The 24,993-nt window shown below is 42.6% G+C and overlaps 1 protein-coding gene across 1 annotated transcript; it reads left to right on the forward strand.

The window, feature by feature from the left end:
• Positions 1 to 1,355: 1,355 nt before the first annotated feature.
• cdc42ep4a (CDC42 effector protein (Rho GTPase binding) 4a) lies at positions 1,356 to 23,151 on the forward strand. Its single transcript, XM_080446911.1, has 2 exons — positions 1,356 to 1,624; positions 19,662 to 23,151. The coding sequence occupies exon 2, from the start codon at positions 19,808 to 19,810 to the stop codon at positions 20,873 to 20,875; it is 1,068 nt and encodes a 355-aa protein (XP_080303037.1). The 5' UTR covers positions 1,356 to 1,624; positions 19,662 to 19,807; the 3' UTR covers positions 20,876 to 23,151.
• The last annotated feature ends 1,842 nt before the right edge of the window (positions 23,152 to 24,993 follow it).

Below are 24,993 nucleotides of genomic sequence, written 5' to 3' on the forward strand. Positions count from 1 at the left end.
AGAATATAGGCTACAGTCCTTTAAGTTTCTAATTGCATTACGAGAGGACTGAGATTGCTTTTATTGCACGCGGTTTGGAAGAAAGGAGACAGATTGTTGCAGCAATTGTTGTCATTACTAAACCCCCTGTGAGACATAAACAATCAATGTTTACTATTTATTCCTACAATATATGGTAAGTACCATGCTTGATGAAAATAGTGCTTGCAAGTGCAATTCACTTCATTCATTAAATACTGTGAGAGGCCACACACTCGCCACAGAACGACTCGTGATATATATATAACTTTACTACACCTCACAATTTTACATAACCTGGGGAGACATAAAAACAAAAGATTAGGTGTGTATTCTGGCCATGTTACTTTGCCCTTTGATAATGGTCAACCATTCACACATTCCATTCTCCTGAGATCAGCGACGCCACACCACTTTTGAGGTGAAGGAGTGCCTCTGACTGAGGCCATTTCCCACTAGATGCATAGAAAATGATGTTCTATTTTGTCCAAACATAACAATTTAGAATATAGGCTGCAAGTTCAAACAAATGGTTGAATTAGCCTATAACTAGATACTTGGAATATAACAAAACATATTTTGTGCAGTGTTGTTGAGCTTCATGTATAAATGACATGTCTGATAACGTTTTACTGTTCTACACAGAACTTTTGACAACTGTATGTAACTAAACAGTGGTGGAAGAAGCACTCAGATTATTTACTTGAGTAAAAGTATCAATACCACAATGTAGAGATACTCAGTTACAACTAAAAGTCTGGTATTCAAAATGTACTTGAGTAAAAGTACAAAAGTATTGGCATCAAAATGTACTTAAAGTACCAAAAGTAAAAGCAGGCTACTCATTACGCAGAATGTCCTATTTCACAAGTTTTCAAAATGCATAAAAAATATTTTGAAAATAGCCACTCTAGATCGGCTATTTCAAAATCCACAAAGTAACTAGTAATTAAAAGTTTATTTTATAAAAAATAATTGTAGTGGAGTAAAAGTACAATTTGCCTCTGAGATGTAGTGTAGTGGAGTAGAAGTATAAAGTATCACAAGATGTAAATATACCCGAGTAAAGTAAAACATACCTCAAAATTGTACTTAAGCACAGTACTTGAGTACATGTACTTAGTTACTTTACACCACTGAACTAAACTGTCTGAGTCACTCTGACTGTAAGCTGATTGTAATTGGGGGACCCCAGGGACCCCATGCTGAGACGAGAGGGGCCTCGCCGTGAGTCTAGCCCTTTATCTATGTGCCTTTAAGAGGCCGTGGAGGGGGCGTGGTCACAGGTTGCGATTGAAGTGCCTCGCCGCTGAACTGACTTATTGTGTGAAACAGCAGCATCGCTACAGAGGATGCGGGGAGAGACTGTAGCCGTTTTGTGAAATAAGAAAAGAGCCAAGAAGAATTGTCTGCACCTTTTATTTGAGAGCTGCAACCGAGTCATCTTTGTGATTGTTGGAACTTATACACATATCCGTGCCTGTGGGGGCTTTGATGATAAACGCACCCTCATTGTTGTGAACCTGGGGAACCCACGCCACTCGTCGTGTGCTCGTGTCCCTTTAAGTGGAACACCTCCCCCGGCTTCTGTGAATGGGATAACACGGTGAGTTATAACTGTCTGGTTTAACGTTAAATACTAATCAAGCAGGTTGCCTTTCAATCAACTTCTACCTCAGATATTCTTCTTGAAATGCAGCCTTTCTGTGGTATGAGTCTGTTGGAGTGGATTGGGACGCGCATGCGATGCACGGCAGCTGAGGCTTTTGTGATGATCTGGGCTACTTATTGTTCCTCCTGTCTGGCATTGATTGACCCACCCAGCATTATAATGGCATAATCAAATCTCTCGATAATTACGTGGCTTACTGGCTAGCATTAATCAAAGTGGGGTGGTGGGGATTTTGCATTGATGCTCAATTTATATATATACATATATATGGAAATAAAATGCTGGCCTTTCTTCTACATTTTGCAAAAAGCTATATTAGCCAAAAGTCGCACCTCACCTTCAGTGTCGTTGGCAGCAGAGCTTTGTGTGTGAGGTTTATATCGTGTGGCTGGACTTATTTTAAAGCTAAACTTCATGTGTTGTGCCTCATGTTTATACGGTTTCTTTTAATCATTCTAGCTGTGTCAAAACTGTCAATTAACCTCCAGTCATTATTTGGTAAGGTAAATTCCGAAAACACCGGATGTGGTCTACGAACTGTGACGTTAGTTTATGTTTAGGGGATATGAGGCCACTTAAAATTCTCTCTCTCTTTCTCAATTCTCTCTCTCTCTCTCTGACTGTCTCTAAAGTCTAAACACATCACTCCTCAACACTGAATTTCCTCCACACTGAATTTCTCTCATTTTAACACAACTCCTCTGGCAAGTGTCCACTAGTGCTTGTGAGCTGGCCTCTGCATGTGTGATGTGTCCCATTTGTCCAGTTCATTAACCCCCAGTTTCCCAGAGCCTGTTGGCTTGGCAACACTGTTCATTTTGCTTGGCATTGGTGTGTCACCATGGCATCTGATGAGATCATTCTTGACTGAGGCATTATTATGGGCCCCGGGTCTGTCTGTAGGCCCCCCAGTCCAGTCCCCTGCTACTCTGATTGATAGGAGCTCATCAGTAGTTGATGACGGAACAGGAAATTGTTAACTTATCAGTTGTCTGTTATCAGTGAGTGTTTTGTTGGAGAGGGTGATTTACCTGGCTTTGTCTTCAGGTGTTTAAAATGTGACCTGTGACCTATGTCTTATCTGTGAGACACCCGGAACTTTACGAGACGTCAAACTGTCATACATACTTAACGGATTTGAGCTGACCTGCTGTCAGCCAATTGATTTAGGAAGATTTAAGGCCTAGTAGTGTGTCTCTTTGCTAGAAGTAGAAGTCTTTCTAAAACACAGATGAAGGGAGAGAAGACACAGTTTAACCAGTCTACACAGGTTATATTCTCTTCACCTTCGCCTCACCTGTCTTCTTAGATTACAAACTATCTAATTGGCCGGCGAGAGACATCTCTTGTCAGCCCGAAGGTAAAGACATCTTTCTTCCTCCTCTGTTGTATTAGAAACTGTGCCAAGTACTCTGTGTGCAACCTAACTCGGAGGTCAGTTGAGGGTTAGAAAGTGAATGTTTTTGGTGCAGTTGGCTTTTATTTTAGGGATAATAAGTGTCTTTCCATCCCTCTACCACTTTAGTGTGTTATTTGTGGTTGTTGTGTGTGTATGGTCATTCATCCATGTTTGAACATGTCCATGATTTGTATGCTCACATAGGACACAGTGTGTGTTCCTTCCAGCCCCTCACATTCCAGGAAATTCCGATATATATAAACTGTTATTATTTTCCCCCCCGTGGAATGTGTCTGAGGACAGTGACAGTGAACGCTAGATGACAAGAATGTGCACAATAAACATATACAAGAATGTGCACAATAAACATATTTACTGCTCAAAGCCTGCACATAGTAGTGTAAATCCCCTCCCCTTGACAATTTGCTAGTCATGTGAAAAAGCACTTTCTCTCTGTGAGCTTAGCTGGTTAGTTTACGTATTAGTGGCCAACCTTTGAGCTGCTGCTCATTAGTTCAATACCGCAAAACTTTATATAACCCTGTGTGTGTTGTCCCAACATTGAATTCCAAGGCTGTCTCGTATGTCAGTGTGTGTGAATGCTGTGTTTGTTCCTGGGCCCTTTGTTTGCTGGCATTGTTTTCGAGTCTAAACCAACGTGCTGCATTGCACCCTGTCCCTAGCATGCTGGGATTTGTACCATGAGCTGAAGGAAATGTTTATTCAGCAGCATTGCCCTCCCTCCCAGTTTCCCTGTCACTTAGGGTTAGGGTTTCCAAATATGCAGATGGAGTTGATATCGGCCTGGCTCTGGGAAAGAACCACGTAGCACTTAACATTAGATTTGTTGAATTTAGACATTTTTAGTAACGCAAGTTAATGATCTGAAATGATCTACGCCTCCTTTTAGAATCTGGAAAAGTACAGCAAGTCCCCTTTTTGAAATCCAAGTATCCTGTTGTATTTACTTTGGATTAACCTGAAGATTGCATGCCTAAATGAATTAGACACAGATATGTCAGATGGGCTACATTTCAACGTGGGTTCATTAGACTTCAGCTGCTACTGCACTATGCAGTCAAATCCAAAACATTTTTACACTTTCAGAGTTAAATTAACACTCTGGACTTTAAGAATCAGGGGAATCCTTGAAAATCTGCATGAACTGAACTTCGTTTTGATTTGACAAACAAGTCCTGGACTGTTTGGTGGTCGTCCAGAGTGATGGGTCTGTCTCTTCTCTATCCTTTCAGCATGTGTGTGTTGCCTCTGCTTCTTCTCATCTGTTCCAGGACTATAATTATGGCACTCCAGCGCTTTTAAAGCAAGTTTCTGTGGATCGTATAATTTCCCACATTCTTTCCGCTGAGGAACGCGGGGACAGGTTTCCACCAGAGCATTTTTGAAAACGTAAACTCAATCTATTGCTGTGGTAAGGTTCCTAGAAGACACCTGGACACACTTCTCAGACTGCCCAGGGTGAGAGCATGACCACCTGAGCTTGGGGCCGCGGCTAACTCGCCAGGGCTTTTACCATCTTGACAGTGACTCAACGATAGGCTGTGTACAGCTGTGTTTGTGTGTGTGTGTGTGGGGGGGGGGGCATTTACATTTTGGAGATGTTGTAGATTGAAATATAAATATTGATGACCATGGAAAGAAACGGCCAAATTTCAGATGGTGCATCCCTGTTAGATTACTAACCTTTATAATCAATTAATAATTGTGTCCCTGCAGGCCTGCACTGAGCCACAGCAATTGTACCTTATGTTGAAAACACAGTCTGAGCAGTGGCCTGTCTCTGTGAATTATTAAAACTGTGCTGTTGATGGAGAAATGAGCTGTTTGTTTGGTTAGCCCAGTTGTAATACAGTATGATGGGGAGTTGTTTATATTGTGAATGGCCAGGAAAGGGCAGGCGGAATAGATTTCCAGGGAGATGGGGTTGGGTTCAGTCAGTGGTTCACGCCCCCCCTGCCCTTCCTGTGGTCATGCTGTCCCCAACACGCAGGCACACTTCTACATAGCACACCCAGGTCAATTACGTTTATGGCGGCTGCATGCATGTGCACGTTCATGCGCATGCAAGCAATATGCTAAATTGCCAAATTGGGTGGCCTGCGTCTCATGTGAGGGGCGATTAGGCACATTCTTGTAGCACTGTGTGCCTGCATGCATGGTCGAAGAGAGAGAGCTTGGATAGTTTTCTCTGAACATTCGGACCAATTAGCTCAGCTGGTGAACTGGAGGTGGCCTCTTGACCTCGCAAGTCCGAGCAGAAATGTCTGCGAACGCTGTGAGGGATTTCACCCGATTTCACCCGATCTGACCCTCTGTAAATGTCCAAGAGTAACTCTAAGTAGCTGCCCTGGTATTATGTTTCTCAGCTTTGACCTCCACTGTGCTAATTTGCTGTTGGTGTGTTAAACCCCTCTATATACCAGGGTTGTGGCTCCTTGTGACCTCTCCTGCCCCGACGTCTTCCGTAGCGTGCCCGGGCAGTGCGGTAGAAGTTTCCATTGAATGCCGTTGCAGAGTCACACCGACTGGCATTTAGACAGTACGTTTGTAGAATTCATTCTGATAAGATCATGTCACATGGTGTCGAGCAGAATAGAGATGCATGTTTGTTTCTGAAAGGCCTCATTCATTAGCCTGTAGAAAGGTGATTGTTTTGTCAGTCTTGCTTTGGACACACAGAATGCTTGGCCTGGATAATGGATATCACCTGTATGTTCGATTAGAACAGCACACAGTTCAGTGAGAACAGCACAGCAGCAGCAGGTCATTGAACGGTGTCCCAGAAGGTCATATGCTACTATTTTGGCTGTACTGTATACTGTTCTCCCCTCCCCTTTTTTCTTTACAATGTTTTCCCTCTTTAGTTAACTGCCTGATTTTACTATTAAAGGTAGGGTAAGTGATATTCTTTGGTGAAACAAAAACAAAACAAAACTTTTTTTTTTTGTTAAAAGGTGAAAGCACTATATTCTGATAGTAATCATTTCTATAGAGTGTTTGTTATGTAACGGGGGTCCCCCTGTCTCTTTAATAAACAGAAAATACATTTTCAGGTGGGTTTCACATTTTCAGCCAATCAGGAGACGGATCACTTACAATTTCACTTGTTTATCCTCACATCCTGTGTGCAGTCTCTCTCCTGATTGGATGAAATTGGTATCCCAATCTGAACGTGTGTTTTCTGTTTACCAAAGAGCTCGAGAGACGAGGAGACTCCTGTTACGGAACTAACACTATACCAATGAGTACTATCAGAATATAGAGCTATTTAACACATACAAAACTTTCTCTCACCCCTTCCTTTGCCACTGCCGGAGAGAGGAAACCTCTGTACATCCGAAATTCTGTTGTGTAAGACCAAACTGTTACAACCACATGATGGTGTTAAATCTTTCCCCCCCTGTACAATAAAATGGAAAAGATGAAAGACACAGAAAAGATGTTGTTGTGTCCAGGGGCGGTGGAGGCTGTAAACATGAGAGAGAGAGAGAGTCATGTTGTCTTCTCTGGTATGAAAGGTCAGCTGTACCCATCTAGCTGACTAGCTTCAGGCCTGTTCTCTGACAGATCTCATCTCATTGGCTGTCGGTGTCTTTTGAAAGCTTGTCTCTGTGTTCGGTCTGTCCTAGTCTACGGAGGAGCTGGCTAATGGAAGTGTGCAGCGGTGGAAGAAGTACTCGGATATTTTACTTAAGTGAAAGTAGCAATACCACAATATAAAAAAACTCTGTTACAAGTGAAAGGCCTGTGTTCAAAATGTTACTTGAGTAAAAGTACAAAAGTATTGGCATCAAAATATACTTAAAAGTACTAATGTTTGAAAATAGCAGATCTACAAGCTCACAACGCGTTGCGTCGTGACGTGTTGTGTGCTTGTAGATTGGCTATTTGTGTAAAATAGGGCTAAAGTGGTTAATGTATGTTTTATAATATAGTAATTTATATCTGCAAAGTAACTAGTAACTAAGGTTTTCAAATAATTGTAGTGGAGTAAAAGAACAATATTTGCCTCTGAGATGTACTAGTGAAGTAAAAGTATTGCAAATTGGAAATACTCAAGTAAAGTCAAAAGTAACTCAAAATTGTACAAAAGTACAGTACTTAAGTACATGTACTTAGTTACTTTCCACCACTGGAAGTGTGTGCAATAGCTGGGCTGTGTTGTTTATGATGGTGGCGGTACAGACACTAATCATTTGGTCATGTCTTTGAAATGCTGTTCCCTAGGGATAATTACTGTATATTGACTTACCCATGTCTCGAGTTATAACTCAGTAGACCTGAAGTTTATTTTCCAGCGTCACTCAGGCAGGACTGACCCTAAACCTGAATGAATGACTTGACATCTTGTGAGTTTGTTCTCTCAGTTTGAGCTCCTTTCCATTAACCACTTAACCTCCTCTATACTTGGTAAACCTGACCGGAGTTGGCGCTGTACTCTTGATTGATTGATTACTTTATTAACACGATTTTTAACAGTACAGGTAGTACAGTCAAACGTTATGCTCAAAGGATTACACAAAAAGATATACAAGCTCATAGGAGCTTGTTCGATCTGCTATTTTTGAAAAATCGTGAAAACTTTTGAATATACATATTTTTAAAGCGAACATTTGTAACTCAAATCTTTGCTTCTGGGGGTCCCTGGAACAACATATTTTGAGATGGGGGTCCGCGGCCAAATACATATCATTTTGGGGTCCTTGACATGAAAAAGTTTGAGCACCACTGATATAGAAACATACGTTTTTCAGAATACCTTTGGGATTTAGAAGACGTTTGTAGAATCGGCTTCGGGTCTTAATGGGTTAAAGCTACAGCCCATAAGCTAAGTCTATTGTCTCCCTCTCCCAACGGGAAGAGATTATTGCAACGATGTCTGGACGTTACAGAACTTAACTGGTTAAGAAGTCATGAATGTTTGAGTTTCATTCGTAATTAAATGTTTTCTTGACTGACTATTTTCCGCTCTGGACTTCTCAAATCTATCTGCTTTAAAATGCATTAGTATGCAATGATAACATAACTATGACAATGATGATAATAAATTATAAATGCTATTAACTTTCATGTCTCCGCAACTTGATTTCCATGCAATGTACTGAAATAAACGGAATTCATTCAACGGCTTCCTCGTAAATCAAACCAAACCATGGTATGCTTTGGGAAACGGTCAGCAGTAATGTGGGTTAATAAATCCAAACATGCCAGAAGGTCTCTTTTTTTAAGGTATTTAATTTTAGCAGAAGTGCTCCAAATACCTACTTTGCTTTGATCACGAGACTCTTCATTCAAGCTCAAGCCTTGTCCCAGCGGGTGAGGTGTGACACACCTAGCATAGCGGCAGATGACCTCACACTGACTTGCCATGCATGAGCGCAGACAGCAGCAACACTGTTAATGTGGCATTCACAGTAGGATGGGTACACAATACACACACGGTCACACACACACACACACGCATACACTGGGACGAGGTGTGAGAAGGGGAGGGTCAACAAGTTCAGTTTAAACACAGTTGTTTTGTCCTTGATGCAATCTGGGAACCCATCAGCAACAAAAAAAGGGTGGAAATTTTGTTCCTTCCTTCTTGAGAGATTGGTCAGGATGAGGTATTTTCCCATCATAATCATTAACCACATGAACCCTAGCGGCCCTATTCTGGGCAGAACAATCGGTAAAAATAGCAGAGGTACAAGTTCACAAGCTGAAGAGATTTGGGGAAAAAAAGGGGGGGGAGGAGCGGACCAAGCATAGAGCCCTGGGGGACCCCGGTCAACTAGGTAAATAGGGTGGTTTAAATGGTTAAAGGACGACTTCACCCATTTTCAAAAAAAATAAACCTGCCTAACAATGATGTCACTGGTAGGTGGGTTTCTGAAGTGTCCACAGCCCTCCTATGAGAGACAGACCCACTAGAAAAAAATTGCACCATTTTATCAGGAGCATTAGCTAGGACTAGCTAGCATTAGCTATTCTATGAAGATAGGTTGACAATGGGTGAACTCGTCCTTTAACCCTATTTTCACTTATCATCATGACCCCTTTGGCTTCTGCTTGAACCACAGTACCCAGAACATGGCAGGCAAATGGCGTTGCATATCAGCCTGTCAGAACTGTGGAGTCGGATTGCCCCTAGAATCAGATCAGAATCCGATGAATCTTTTTATTCTAAATTAGCCATCTTAGCAAACGCGTAATCCAAGTTTTGTTTGACGTATCAGTATGCTATATTTGTAAGTGCTTTATTATGCTAAATTCCCCACTCGTTGCTGTATTTATCTCAGAGCGTAGTGTTTGCATCCGCTCTGTTGTTCCCCCCCGTCTGTGTGATTGAGGGATAATGTGATTTCCACTGCTTGTCCTTGGGCTGTTCTTCTCTAAATGAGATGTTCAGCCCTGCTAAGTGAGTTGGATGGCAGATAGCTATCTACCAGAGGCCATTTGTCTGCTTAATTACTGTGCACGTGTGACTGTGTGTTTGTCTGTGTGATCTCTGAACAACAGTGTGTGTGTGTGTCTCTTTTGCCAGTCTTGTCCAAAAAGCGTAACATGTTATAAATAGATTTTCCAGCAAAGAACAAGGTGATTCCCAGCCCTTTTTTCCTTTTGTAATGTTGTCATCACCACGCATGTCCTGAATCCTCTAACCTTACAAGGTTAAGGCAACTCCGCACCAAACAGACTCGTCCAGACTATTGCAGACTACTCCAGACTGCAACAGACTGGTATTCGGTTGGCAAAAGTTGGCATTTAAGTCTGTCAGCCGACTGGCCATTCATGTGCTAATTTGACTTTTAGCCTGCCAGCGTTGCCAGGTCTGCTTATTATAAGCGACTTTGGGCTTGTTTCCCTGCAAAGCCACTTATGTTCCCAGCGTTTTTTCTTCACTGACGTGCAGTGGTGTATTCTTTATTCTTCTTTATTCTTTATTAATTATTAGGATCCCCATTAGCTTCCACAAAGTGGTCGCTAGTCTAAGTAGTGTAAGTAACTAGTACATTTACTCAAGTACTGTACTTAAGTACAATTTTGAGGTACTTTTACTTTACTGGAGTATTTCCAATTGTCTATACTTGTACTCCACAACAATTATTTGAAATGTTTAGTTACTAGTTACTTTGCAGATATAAATCATTATGAAACATACATTAACCTCTTTTGCCCTATTTTATACCTATAAGCTATTTGAAAATAGCAGATCTACAAGCTCACAACGTGTTGCGATGCACGCGTTCTGAGCTTGTAGATCTGCTATTTTCAAACATTTTGGTACTTTTACTTTTGGTACTTTAAGTACATTTTTATACCAATACTTTAGTACTTTTACTCAAGTAAATGTTGAATTCTGGACTTTTACTTGTAACAGACTCAGAGTACATCTATTGCATTCAAGCCTGGAATTTCGTCATTTTAGGGGCAAGGCCACTTGGCCTTTGGTGTTGTAATTTTTTGGAGGGCACAAAGGCCCTGCCCGGTCTTCCTGCCAGGGCAGGAAGGCCATCCAAAAAAATAATAATGATTTTTAAGTCCAAAAATGATTTTTAAGTCCACGGAAATAATGCATTTAACTTGAAGGTTAAGGATCATTGTATTTTAATATATTATAAGAATAGTATAACTATCTGTGAAATATAACCCGTTTATTTCACAAAATAATGTGTTGGCAAATGACCAATATTTAGTTATATAGGTCTCAATATGTCACATTCAGCCCTGGACTTCACTGACTGAAGTAGGGGTCACATTAATCACATTAGATTCACATAATGTATTTTACCCACAATTAATTTTCATTCAAATGAAATGTTAATGAACTTGCACTAATAATGACTTTAGTTGATTTTTCACTCTTTAAAATATAGTATTTCTTAATTATTAATAATTACAGCTTCTTTTTTTTTCACGATTTTTTATTGTTTTTAAATAATAATAAAAAAGGAACATACAAGATTTCCACCCGACAGCCATAATATATAGCCAATATATGGTTCTGTATCAGTATATGAGTCCGTTTTTGCAGATTTCATTCTAATTGGCTACTATGCCTGCATATGAATTTCATGAGCCTGGGTAGGTCACCCTGGCTTGGCGGAGATATGCCCTGTAGCGCACACTCCGCCAGTGATGTAAAGTAACTAAGTACATTTACTCAAGTACTGTACTTAAGTACACTTTTGAGGATTTTTTACTTTACTGGAGTATTTCTAATTTTCAGTACTTTTACTTCTACTCCATACATCTCTGAGGAAAATATTCTACTTTTACACCACTACAATTATTTGAAAACTTTAGTTATTAGTTACTTTGCAGTTATAAATTATTACATTATAAAACATACAGTAACCACTTTAGCTCTATTTTATACCTAGGCTATTTGAAAATAGCCGATCTACAAGCTCACAACACGTCGCGAAGCGACGCGTTGTGAGCTTGTAGATCTGCTATTTTCAAACATTTGAGTACTTTTACTTTTGGTACTTTAAGTACATTTTGATACCAATACTTTTGTACTTTTACTCAAGTACTTCTACATTGCAGTATTGATACTTTTACTTAAGTAAAACATTTGAGTACTTTTTCCACCACTGCGCTCCACACAGCAGCAGCAGGTGAAAGCAATTCACTTAAACGAGGGTTGTGTTGCGCACCAAAACTGCGCGAAAGTAGGTCAAATCAATCAATCTCTCTCTCTCTCTGGGAGCAACAACGAGAAACAGTGAATGTAGGTTTTCATAGACATGGTCGCTTGTTTCTCTCACATAATCTGGCAACACCGACAGCCCTTTGTTGTCACTGCCACTGCTCTGCCAGTCGGCTAAAAAGCTGAACATGTTCGGTCGGCTCTGGGTCGGCCGAAAAGGTCCCGACGGACCCCTAACCGACTGGCCGACGGACCCCTAACCGACTGGCCGACGCTTCCCGAAGCCAAATCGGCCCAAAGTCGGGCCGATTTGGATTGGTCTGGAGCCAGCTTTAGAGAAAACCTCAAGGGTCCAGAGAGACAGAGGGAAATGCCAGATAAGAGAGGCCGCCATCTTGGTTTTTAGGAGCTTTGCAGGGAACATTTGGGTCTAAGTGCCCTCCCCTCCCCCGTCTGTCTCTCTCTCTCTCTCTCTTCTTCCTCCCTCAGGTCATTCTTCATTTAGGTCACTGGCTCCAAATGGGACAGGACTCTGCCACTGCAGCGGACCACTGTCTCTAGGACAGGAGACTAGACAGTAGGAGCAATTGATCATCAGGAAGTAGCCTAATGGCAGTGCTCAATTAGGGGAATGGTCCATTCGTCATCCTTGAGGTGTGCGTGCGAGATAATTAACTGGCCCTTGTGTAAGCATGGCAAGGAAGTGGAGAAAGGTGCACCAATTAACCCATTCTATCCGGGAACGCATCTGTCATTTTTAGATTTCTTCTGCTATTTCTTCTGCTATTCAAAAATCTACAAGCTCATAGCGCGGCACCGAGTGCCACGCTATGAGCTTGAATGAATATATATTCATTAAAGTTGTACAATGCAGAATCACAAATAACGATTTTTAGCAACCTCTGCTTGTCACTACCGTCACTGCATACAATTTCCGTAGTCCTCGATTACCCAGAATTCCATTCGTTTTCACCGGAAGCCGGAAGCGTTTCAAAAAGCGATCTTTTAATTGTTTTATACTATCTACGGATCGTTTCTCTTAGCCAGTGGAGCATTAGTTACCATGAGCTGTGCTTTCTTTTTCTGTTCTTTTTCGATCTTCCAATCCTACATTCTCTTAAAATCAGCGTGAGGTTCCTTTTTGTTATTAGCGCGGTAGTTCCTGGCCAAACAGGAAACCGTTACGTCGGCCAGGACGTCATGACGTTGGCCATGAACGTCATTTTCCCGGGAAAGTCCCCCCCGTCCACGTTCAATAGAAAATATATAAATAAAAGGCTTCCGGGGGTGAAATTCATGGAGTGGGTGTTGTGAAACTTTTGCCACTCTCAAAAGATATACAATTTAACTTTAGTTTTGTTGAAAACGTTACCTAGTATGCCTTTAAAGCAACATTTGTAAAATATTTTGTTCTAGGGACCCCCCCCCCACCCATAAGCAGCGATTTGAGTTACAAATGTTTGCTTAAAAAATATGTATATATTCAAAGATTTGCACACATTTTCACAATTTTTCAAAAATAGCAGATCTACAAGCTCATAGCGTGGCTCTCGGTGCTGCGCTATGAGCAACGGGACAGAGATGCGCTACCGGATTGAATGGATTAAAAGGGTCATTATTTTCTTTTGGATGTTAATTGGGGTTGTTTGTCTTTGTCATATAATTGTAGTCCTCTGAAGTTGGGTTTTAGATATTGAGTTGTGAAAACGCAAAAATGCACAACTCTCATTGCTCCACCTATTCCACAAACTACTGTTCTTCTGTTTCCTTTGGGACGGCGCTCGTCTAAGGAATTCCCTTCTGAGTTAGAAAATTCCTCTCCAGTAGGGATGGCGTTTAGTTCCTGGTCTAGCGGTTATTGTGGGATATCTTTCCACTTGGTCGTAGTAAAAGAGCCAATGCCGATTTTTTTGCTTCCATCCTGGAGTGTTTTCTCTGGGTTTGCCTCCCAAGGTTTTGGGTGTGTATCTGCTCCCCATAAAGTTTGCCCATAAACATATAGCACTCGAACCAGATTTAGTCTAGGGCTATATATATTGATAATGGCGTAATGTGATCTAAAAACAGAACTAACATTATGTTCCCAGGGCATGAATACATTTGGGAAAACAGGCTGGAATGTTGTTCTCCTAACCAGATGTCAGGGGTGCAGCAGTATTAGCCACGATGTGTGGAATGGCTCCAACCCTGTGGTATGGCTGTGTGTGTGTTTGTGTGTGTGTGTGTGTGTGTGTGTGTGTGTGTATGCATGTGCACATACTCGGTTTGCACGAAAGTTGAGAAATACCACATCTATTTTCAAAGATGGTCAGTTGTCGCCTGACACCCTGCATGAATCATTCAGCACTAAAACTGTGCCTTAGCCTGTGAGAGCTTCTCCACTTTCTCCTGGTTTAAAAACGTAGACGGCACACATGTGCCCGTCCCACACTTCTGTCTGTCTGTCTGTCTGTCTGTCCCTCCAGTGTGCTGCGTTGCAGGCAGGCTGACATGGATGTTGTTGTGAAAGCCCTGTTTATAAAGTCATCCCCCCGTGGTGACCCTGTGGTTCCCACGCTGCTGCCTTCTCAGGCCCGCTGTCCACTTTCTGCATGCACACATGCAGACAGACAGCACACTCACTGCTATACATATGTCCACTTTCTGCATGCAGACAGATGCAGCACACACACACACACACACACACACACACACACACACACACACACACACACACACACTGCTATCAATATAAGTGTTCTGTCCACTTTCTGCATGCACACATGCAAACAGATACAGCGCACACACTGCTATAAATATAAGTGTTGTGTGTGTGGTGTTTGATAAAAGCGCAATGCCTAATTTAACGGTGTGTGCCAATAATAGCAGATTGTCACAAGCATATCTACAAGCTCACGACGCTAGTTGATAAGCACGTTTTGGTACAGGACACCGTTGGGCCCATCACAATTATTACATAATCGCTTAATTGCAATTATTTGAGATAATCACAATTGCACATGTTTGCATAATCGTTTGTTGAAGAATGTTCATCCATTTTCAAATATTTTCAAAACATAGCGAAATCTATCCAATCTAAAAGCTTACGTGTCGACACGTTAGTTTTAATTATTTTGAAAGAATAAAGTTATTAAATATGTCCTTTCTTTGTATATTTCAGTTATTTGTCATATCTTCTCTGTGCAGTTTTTATTTACTAAGCCTAAAAGTCAAACGGAAATGTAATGTTTATTTATATGCTCCAATGTTCAATGCCAAAAAACACAATTAAATCATCAATCGCAATTATTTGTGGGACAATTAATCGTCAAGTGGAAATGTCATGACCGTGACAACCCTAGTCTGTGACAACCCCAGACACAAGTACAGTAAATCAGGCTTAAAGGACCTGTTGTGCAGCAGTTTCCTTCCTGGTTCTGGTTTCTGCTGAACTAAAAGAACAAAGCATATCTGGTTCGTTGCAAATGTCTGCATCCGTGTGCCACAGCTGAGCCCCATGAAGCTTTTATTTTGTCACGTTAAATTCTTTACATTTTTTTTTACCAGTGATTGTTTCCTGGCGCGCGGGGGTTGGAATGAAGGAGGTGGGATATGACCCTCTCCCTCTCTTACATGTAATGTTCTCTTTTTTTTCTCCTTTTATTTGCTTTATGCCACCCAGAATCAACAATTTTTTCTACGGCTGTGATTTCTTTTTTCTGCCTCGTTATTTCCAATAAAAACCTAGCAGCGGATCCTGTAGCTACAACAATAAACATGTCACTGTGGTACAAACATCCTGGCCAGTGAGGGAAAAGGGAGGTCATGGAAATGTTTTCACACTACACACAAGAGCTAAGCAACATTCTCTGTGTTAATTTAACCCGTACATGTCCCCAAAATTATGTGGGGACCCCCAGGTTGAGAACCACTGTCCTTCAAAGTGGAAGCAAAATGGGCATAAGATTATTGTGTCAGTTCAACCAATTATTGCAAACATAACATTTCAAAAAATGCTTGAAAATGGCTGGTCTACAAGCTCACAGCGAATCGCACCATGACGTATTGTGAGGTCGTAGATCGGCTATTTTCGCTGTTTCTGTTTTCGCAATGTAGGCCAGAGAGGCCTGTTTTGCTGTTTTGGGGTCTTCACCATGGAAAGGTTACCCAAAGAGAATTATCCTACTTAGTAGCACAATTAGCCACATTTTTTCATTTTTCAAATGAATAATGGAAAAAATTATGAGTGAGTGGATGGATAAAACAGAAAACGTTTCTCCGGCTGCTCTGTGTGTGTGTGTGTGTGTGTGTGTGTGTGTGTGTGTGTGTGTGTGTGTGTGTGTGTGTGTGTGTGTGTGTGTACGTGTGTATACGTGTGTGTTGCATGATGAGATGACAGCTTGCCTGAAGCCTAATGCCTTCTGCAGCCTCCGGGCAGGAAACACTCTCTGACTGCTCGCTAGCGGCGGTTGTTGCCACGGAAACTAAGACAAGGTAAGGGTACTGACAGGAAGTGTAGTAGAGGCTCAGCTGGGTGTGTGTGTGTGTGAGTGTGTGTGTGTGTGTGTGTGTGTGTGTGTTGGAGGGGGGGGGGTTAGACAGAAGAGTGACTTTATAAATATCTTATGAGGTCTTGCCTGGGAGCAATGTGAAGTACAGGTCGAGTGGTGCACGTGCGTAAACAAAGGAGTTAGACAGGGGTGTGCGTGTGTAGCAAAGGGCAAGATAAGCATTTCTCTCAAGCTGTGTGTGTGTGTGTGTAGTGTGTACGTGTGTGTACAGATATGCTCCGCAGTGAAATCCTCAGTTCTAATTTAACTCTGGACTCAAAGTGTAGAAATATAACCATTTGGTTACATTTGTACACTCTTACAAATAGTCTAGATAATTGGATTTTATTGTCTCTTTAATGTTCTCTTTTAACATTCTTGTGTACCTCATACACACTACACAGGAATTGAATCTGCATTTGTTTTCGATATCCGTCTGCTGGAATCAGCCTATTTACTTTGCATTTTTGTGTGTGTGTGTGTGTGTGTGTGTGTGTGTGTGTGTGTGTGTGTGTGTGTGTGTGTGTGTGTGTGTGTGTGTGTGTGTGTGTGTGTGTGTGTGTGTGTGTGTGTGTGTGTGTGTGTGTGTGTGTGTGTGTGTGTGTGTGTGTGTGTGTGTGTGTGTGTGTGTGTGTGTGTCTGCAATGCACAAGGCTTCTTCTACCCCTGAGGTTGTGGTAGCACTAGCAGCAGCATCTAGCTAGAAGCCCTGAATAGAGGTGTCAGCTGTCTGGACTGCAGGTTCTAGTGATGCAGTAAATGCACACCATCAGCTGGTACTCTGTCCTTGCTGGAGGAGAGGCTAGCGTAGCCGCTTAGCACATTTCCTCTTAGTCATCTGTCTTCTGTCCGTGTCCCAGTTCCTTCGAGGTGTGACCTCCAAACTGCGGCCAGGATAGAGATGTGTAGGCCTATACATAGTATATTCACTGGACACAGTTATTGCTTCTCCGCTCTGGTTATGTAATAGACATTTTTTGGACTGGACTGGCGTTTCTAAAGCCCGATTTATTATACTTAGAAAATAGCCAATCTACAAGCTCACAATGTGTTGCGGAAGCGACACGTCGTGGGCTTGTAGATCTGCTATTTTCGGCACGCGACACCGTTGTACAACAGAGTATAAATTGGGGATTATTTATGCCGTGCAGTCAAGAGTTGAGATTTGCACCAGAAAGCCACTGGCAACACTCTGCTATTTCCTCTCTGTTTCATGTTGGGTCTGTGGTTTGGTGTTTTGGCTCCAATTATAATGCAGCTTAAACCAGCAGCCATGTGGTGCTTCCCTATGTGTTATTTTCCAGTGGTGGAAAGACAACCAAGTATATTTACTGAAGTACTGTTCTTAGGTAGCCACAATTTTATATACTTTTACTTTACTTGAGTATTTCTATTTTTCGATACGTTCTACAACATCTCCGGGGCAAATATTGTACTTTTTACTCCACTACAAGTATTTGACAGCTTTAGTTACTTTGGAGATTTAGATTATTATTACAAAAAACATGCATTAACCACTTAAGCCCTATGTTATGCTTCAGATATTTGAAAATAACTGATCTACAAGCTCAAACGCTGCACATCACAACACTTTGTGATCTTGTAGAAATGTTTGAAAATACATTTTAGTACTTTTACTTTGATACTGTAAGTATATTTTGATGCATATACTTTTGTACTTTTACTCAAGGTAAAGTTCTGAATTCAGGCCTCTTAACTTTTAACAGGGTATTTTTATATTGTGGTGTTGCTACTTTTACTTAAGTAAAAAATCTGAGTACTTCTTCCCCAGCGCAGTTTTTTGTCATTCTCCGATGCAGTTTTGAGCTTGTCACATCACATCAGAGATGGCGGATGGCTTTGCCATTACAGCGTTGCATAATTGATGGCTTCAGCTCACGCAATTAGCGGAATAGTTAAGATTCTGTGTAGGGCTTTGTGGAAGTAAACAGGCGCCTGTACGTATTGCAGTATGGAAGTTGGACAACAGACGGATGAGCTAGCTAAAACTCAAGGACTCCATGTCCCTCAGCGACGTTTTATCTCAGTATTGATTTAAACCCATTTAGACCGAGGCTTGTATACCGAGCAGATATACAAGCTCATAGCACGGCACCGAGTGCCGCACTATGAGCTTGTAGATCTGCTATTTTTGAAAAAATATTGAAAATCTTTGAATATATATTTTTTGACAGCATTTTAACACATCAGGTGCCAGCATTTTTTCATAACAACTTACGTTGGGTGCCAGCATTCTCCCCATTGACTGCGCTTTGCTGTTTAAAGCTCTAGACTCCACGAGGAGCAAATCCATGTAAAAAAAAACATCCATTCATGTTGCGCGATGACCCTGGCTACAGCCTGGAACGATAACATTTCACTCGCGAGTTACAATGGGGGGGGATCGCGCATCGCGCATGACCGGTTTTCCCCACCGGAAACAGATTCGGAGATATAGGTGTTTTAAAGAAGGAAATAGACAGGAAGTGGATGGCAGCCATGTTTTTTTTTCCGGTGATCTATCTGGCCTATCCTTCTCAAGATCACAATGGGTACTCCCAGAGCTGCTCTAGCCCCGCCCGTGTGGAGAAAAACGAAAAAAACAAAAAGACATATTTCACGGTCTGGACCGTGTTCGGCACCGGACCGCTACTCTGCGCAAACACGGTTCAGACCGTGTTTGGCACCCGATGTGTTAACTCAAAACTTTACTACTGGGGATTCTACAAATGTCTTCTAAATCCTAACAGTTTTTTGAAAAAACTTATGTTGTTATAATATCAGTGGTTCTCCAACTTTTTTTTTGTCAAGGACCACCAGAATGATATGTATTTGGCCGTGGACCCCCATCTCAAAACATGTTGTTCCAGGGACCCCCCAGAAGCAAAGATTTGAGTTAAAAATGTTCGCTTTAAAAAAAGAAATGTATATCAAAGATTTGCACACATTTTCACGATTTTTCAAAAATAGCAGATCTACAAGCTCGTACTTTGAGCTTGTAGATCTGCTATTTTTGAATAGCCAAAGAAATCTAAAATGAAACCGAAGCTTTCCCGGTCTTAACGGGGTAAGTTTCTTAGTTGTGTGTTTGACACTGTAATGTGCAAGGTCTCCCTTGCCCGGGGACGAGGCAGGCAGACTGCTCCATTTCGTCTGTGGTGTGTTGTGACTGCTGTACCGAAGTAAATGGGTCGCACAGATAGACGTTTTGTTGTTGTGTGTGCACTTTCATTTTTCTGATTCATGCACCGTCCCGTGCCCAGTCTTCATCTTTTCAGTCACAGGGTGAATCGGCAAGCGCATGTACATTTGATACACTGTGACCGGCTTCTGTATAATCGCCTCGTCATCTGATATCGGTTTCTCTTCTCTTTGCAGACTCACAGGCTGCCTGGAAGTGAATATCAGGGACGTTATCTCCGGGGACTGGACCAAGAATACTGAGGGGTCGGAGTCATTTCTTTTGTTGTCCGACTGCATCTCAGATTCTCTCCCGTGAGTAAAGTGACAACGCATCAGCAGCCATGCCCATCCTAAAACAGCTGGTCTCTGGGTCGCAGAGCAAGCGCCGCTCGCGCATGGACCTCACCCGCGAGATGATCAGCGCTCCATTGGGGGACTTCCGCCACACCATGCACGTGGGCCGCAGCGGCGACGCCTTCGGCGACACCTCCTTCCTCAGCAGCCGCTCCGGCGAGCCCCCCCGCGAGTCCCCGTCCTTCCCCCGCTCGCCGCGGCCCGGCCTGCTGTCCCGCACCTTCAGGAGCAGCAAGCGCTCCCAGTCGGTCACCAGGGTGGACGAGCAGAGGGAGGAGATGCTGGCGGGCCCCGGCGGGCCGCTGAGCCAGGTCAAGAACGCCATGTCGCTGCCGTTCCTCAACGACGAGGAGCGCGGCGACGGAGTGGTGACCAGGAGCCTGTCCTCCAGCCCACTGAAGCTGCACACCGAGCCAGAAGGGAGGCCGTCGAATGGTGCGGCGGCCGCTCATTACCTTGAGCTGCACGAGAGGAGCTTTGGGGAGCTGACGGAGCTCCCAGAGAGCATGCCTTTTTACGGACGCGGCATGAAGCACGCCGAGTCGGTCATGTCGTTCCACATCGATCTGGGACCCTCCATGCTGGGCGACATCCTGGGGGTGATGGAGAAGGAGGATGACGATCTCGGCTACGAGGAGGGTAAGGGCAGTGAGGGCCACGCCTCTCCGCTCCCCAGCAACCACGGAGACGAAGCGGATGGCGTGGAGGTTGGTGGAGACGATGATGATAATGATGAAGAGGAGGATAACGATGAACCGAAGGAGGAAGATGGAGAGCAGAATGAGGCCTCCATGCGTCCTGCCAGCCCTGTGGACGTAGAACCCGAGGACGGAGGCCCCTACACCCCAGAATACACCCCAGAGACCCGGCCGAAGCACCTGCAGCATCTGGACAGTTGCTCCGTGTCCAGCTCCGGTTCTGCCGCCCTGGAGGAGAAGCCGAGCAGCCAGACCTGCGCAGGAGACACGGACAGCGCCACCTTCAGCGCCCCTCCGGAGGAAGACAGCAACTTCTCCTCCTTCATGGAGGACGAGGACGACGAGATTCGCGTGTGAGATTTCTCGAGCTACCTGGGGGGAAAGGAATAAACAGGACAGAGACGTTAAGAACGGAGTTTATGCGGAGCTGGCGGCTCCTCTGATGTTGTCGGATATATAGTACGTGTCGGAGCAGAAATAATCCGCCGCGTCCTGCAGGAAATAGCGGCGTGGAGGATCTGAACTGTTTATGAGCGTGTTTCATCCGGCAGGAAAAGAGAGATGCTGTGACTACTTGAGCTTCTACATTTCACACTACGTTCTGTTTGTCGGACGGTCTGTCCATTTGAGTACCTTGACTGAAAAAAACATGGGAAAGCTGTCGTTTAGGAAATATGGAAACATTCCTCAAGTGATGAGGGTGGGGGGAAAAGATTTTCGTAAGGAAGAGACACATTTCTTATCTTTAACATGTAGTAAATACTGCTCACCTCATGCCTTCCGTCTCCCTTCTCTTGATCTGACTCCCAAGTTCTCAGCTGAACTCACTTTTCCCCCTCGTTTTTCTTCTTGCTGCGATGTGGCATCTTTAGGGCTGAACTGAACAGGAAGTTTGAACTGTAACGGATGTCTTGTCAGAACAAACTGGGTCGAGTGTCTTCTTTTAAACCAGCCTTACTTAGAGTGCCAGACATCGCTGTCACGCACATAACATGATTTTTCCTCTTGACATAACTCTGTGGGAGTTTGTGCCACTACTCAACCAATACCACTTCCTGCCATAAAGCTGGACCGTGGAGCACAGGCCAAGATGTGTGCCTCTGTTTACTTCACTGTGAGGGTTTAGCACATCTCAGGCTAATGCTCTGTGTAAATTAGAGTTGGCAGGGTCATAAAGGTAATGGAGATGCATTGGCCTGCGGTAAAACTATAAACTGTGGGGTTTTCTGCAAGAAGCCAGAGAGGAATCAAGTAGGGTATACCAAACTGTATGGTGGCAGGCTGTAGTCATTGGCTTGACTTGTATGAAAATGTGTTGTACAGTCCTCTCTGTCATCGCTAAGATTTGTCCAAATTTACACACATTACGGTATATTGCCTTTGCTAATCTCAGTTTTTTTGGAATAACGATGGAACTGAGAAGCATCTGGTAACCACTTCCTTCCTTGTTTTGCAAACGATGAACTCATCGTAGTAACTGCAGTGATGCAACTGAACTGCCTACTGTGTAAAAGCGGCTTGTCTAGAGTACAGTTCAATCAATCAATCAGTCAGTCAATCAAACTTTTATTTATATAGCACATTTCATATCGTAAGTGCAACTCAATGCACATCACAGAACGTAATTGCAAAGAATGAAAAAGAAAGGAAAGAATCTAACTAATAATAATAATGACAATAATAATAAGTTCTCATCGCTACATGTGAGGAGGATAGCTTTAGAATGAATAATAATACGTTCTCATTGCTACATGTGAGGATAGCTTTAGAATTTGTCAAACCGTAATGGTTCAGCTGCAAGCAGTTAAACCAGACTCTAATATTCAGTGTGTGTCTATGTCTTGCTTTTTATCTTTAAAAAAGAACCTATCTTTGATGGGTTTATGTTTGTCTGTTTGGAAAGAAAAAAAAAAGGGATGCATTTGCATTGATGATTGATGCTCAAAAACAAATGCTTGGAGATGCTGAGGTTGAGTTTTAAAGATGAGGCTTGTTGATAAGGGAGACTGACAGACGTGCCAAATAATAATTCCCAGCTACAAAGAAATGAATCTATAGAGCTCAGCATTATAGGAGCCTGTCAAATCTTGGTCACTCTCCCCTTGATATGATTTATCATTGTTGAAATAGCATTAAAACTGCCTCTCAGGTTGACAAAACACCATGCAAGTTACATTGAAATATTGTTTTAAGACTCCTGTCTCCTCTTGTTGAAAGAACGATGAATTTCACTGACAGGATATTTATATCCCAAGTGTTTGAAACACTAAATAGTTCTTAGGCTATATGTATGTTGTGCTGCTCAACATGTTTCAGCAGCCAAATATTCACCGAAAGGCCTTCCCATGGTTCAGTGATTTGAGGTTACATGTGAATGGGAAGTTGTGGTATGTGCAGTTCCTGTTGTCCTTTCCCTGTATGATGCTGTGTATATTATGCCTTAGCATTTCGTATATTTGAGTAAGAATAATGTATATTTACATCCTTTCCCCTTATTATCCAAAATAACTATTTTTCAATAAAAGAGAAGCTGAACATAATCTGTATGCTACTCCCTAGTGATCTTTTATTTGTCTCATTACATCAGTACTTCCTATAGAGTAATTGTGTTGTACAGGGGTCTTCCAATGTTTTTCAGGCCATGGACCCCTTAGCTGAGAGGCCAATGAAGCAGGGACCCCCCCCACTACATATTGTACAAAATTGTGTTGCAGATTAAACTTTTTCATAGATTTCATAGACTTGTTTAACAGCACTATCATCAGTGTTGGATTCTTATGTGTATTTTCAGACATTTAACCACTTAAACCCCCAGTACTTTGTAAACTTAAGGGTAAGTGATTTTCTTTTGTTAAAATAAGTGTCAAATAGTCTTATATTCTGATATTACTCATTGCTATAGAGTGTTTGTTCAGTAACGGGAGTCTCCATGCCTCTCCTCTCGTTCTTTATTAAACAGAAAATGCATTTTCAGGTCAGGATACCAATTTTATCGAATCAGGACAGAGAGCTTAGAAAGGATACAGATTAAACAAGTGAAATTGGAATTGATGACACAAAGAAATGAGCATGCAAAATTGGAACTGGAACACTATACAAATGAAGCTGATAAATGGGTACTCTCTCCTGATTGGCTGAAATGGTGTCACCTACCTGAAAATGTATTTTCTGTCTATCAAAGAGCTGGAGAGACGGGGAGAGACCTTTTTTAAACTTTTGCCGAAAATAGCCTATCTACAAGTTCACAACGCGTGAACTTGTAGATCTGCAATTTTCGGCAAATGATCCCCCCCAGAATAGGGATGCTAGAGTCCAAGTGGTTAATAGAAAAATAAAGGATTTCACGGCCCCCCTGTAGTAACTCTGAGGACCCCCCCCCTAGGGGTCCCGGAACCCCCTGTTGAAGACCCCTGCTCTATAGGAAGGTACTGTACGACTCAATCAAACCATGCTTTGACAAAGCCATCCGTGAAGTGAAATTCCTCCTGTGCCGCCCTGCCTCCCCTGCTATGCTTACAGGCTCCCAGCGGAGGAAGGAAGGAAGGAAGCAATTGAGGTCATTTGAAAGCGTATCTGAGATATTCGCTCCACGGGTTTGAATGAAGTGATGACTCATCATGATGAGGAGGAGAGAAAAAAACAAAAGCGGATATCCACATTTTTCCCCTGTTTCAGCTTTTCAAAATCAGTCTGCACGTCACAGTTTGCACTCACTCTGTTTATGTGTGTCATTCGAGTGGTCCTCTCGGCTCTCATCCCCTCGTTGCCCCCCAATAATGGAGCAGCTGTGACTGGTCTCCATCAGCATCACCCTCTGGGGACAGTTGGGGGTGGGTGGGTGGGTGGGTCTTGAGTCCTAGAAGAGAGATGGGAATGTCTTTGTCTGCCCTGACTGGCCCGACCTGGATCATGGATGACTGGGTTGATAAAAACACTGGAGGGATGGGATGTCTGTGCTCATTAGAGGATGGAAGCCACTGGAAGGCCCTAGGGGAGGAGCCCATTGTCATCATGGCCTGGCGTGCCCTTTACCTCCGTGTTCATGGAGTATAATAAAAGCACGGATAAGCCTAATAATTTATGCTCAGTCACCGTTCTTTTAATACGCCCATGTTGGTGACAGGATGGGCTCACTGTAATGCCTAAAAAAAATTATATATATATATATATATATATATATATATATATATATATATATATATATATACACCAAAGAAAAACAGCAGATCCACGTTGTGTGAGCTTGTGCATCTTCTATAGTTTTTTGGAAGCGTGACACCGTTATAGGACACATTATATGTACTGTAAATGAGGCTTAATTTGTTGTGTTTGCATGTGTAAGTATATAAATCCAAGTTATCCAGCAGCTTCCGTTCTCATTCTCTCATAAACACCCAATGGGGTAGGCTACAAAGTAAGAGGGCAGAGTTCACTGCCCCCAATTCTGTTCACCCACCCAGCTGTCGGCTTAAGGT

Source organism: Gymnoscopelus braueri, assembly GCF_963280865.1.
Source record: "Gymnoscopelus braueri genome assembly, chromosome: 13".
NCBI lineage: Eukaryota > Metazoa > Chordata > Actinopteri > Myctophiformes > Myctophidae > Gymnoscopelus > Gymnoscopelus braueri.

Coding starts and splice junctions, on each gene's coding strand:
- cdc42ep4a (XM_080446911.1), top strand. CDS start 19,808: ATGCCCATCCTAAAACAGCTGGTCTCTGGGTCGCAGAGCAAGCGCCGC.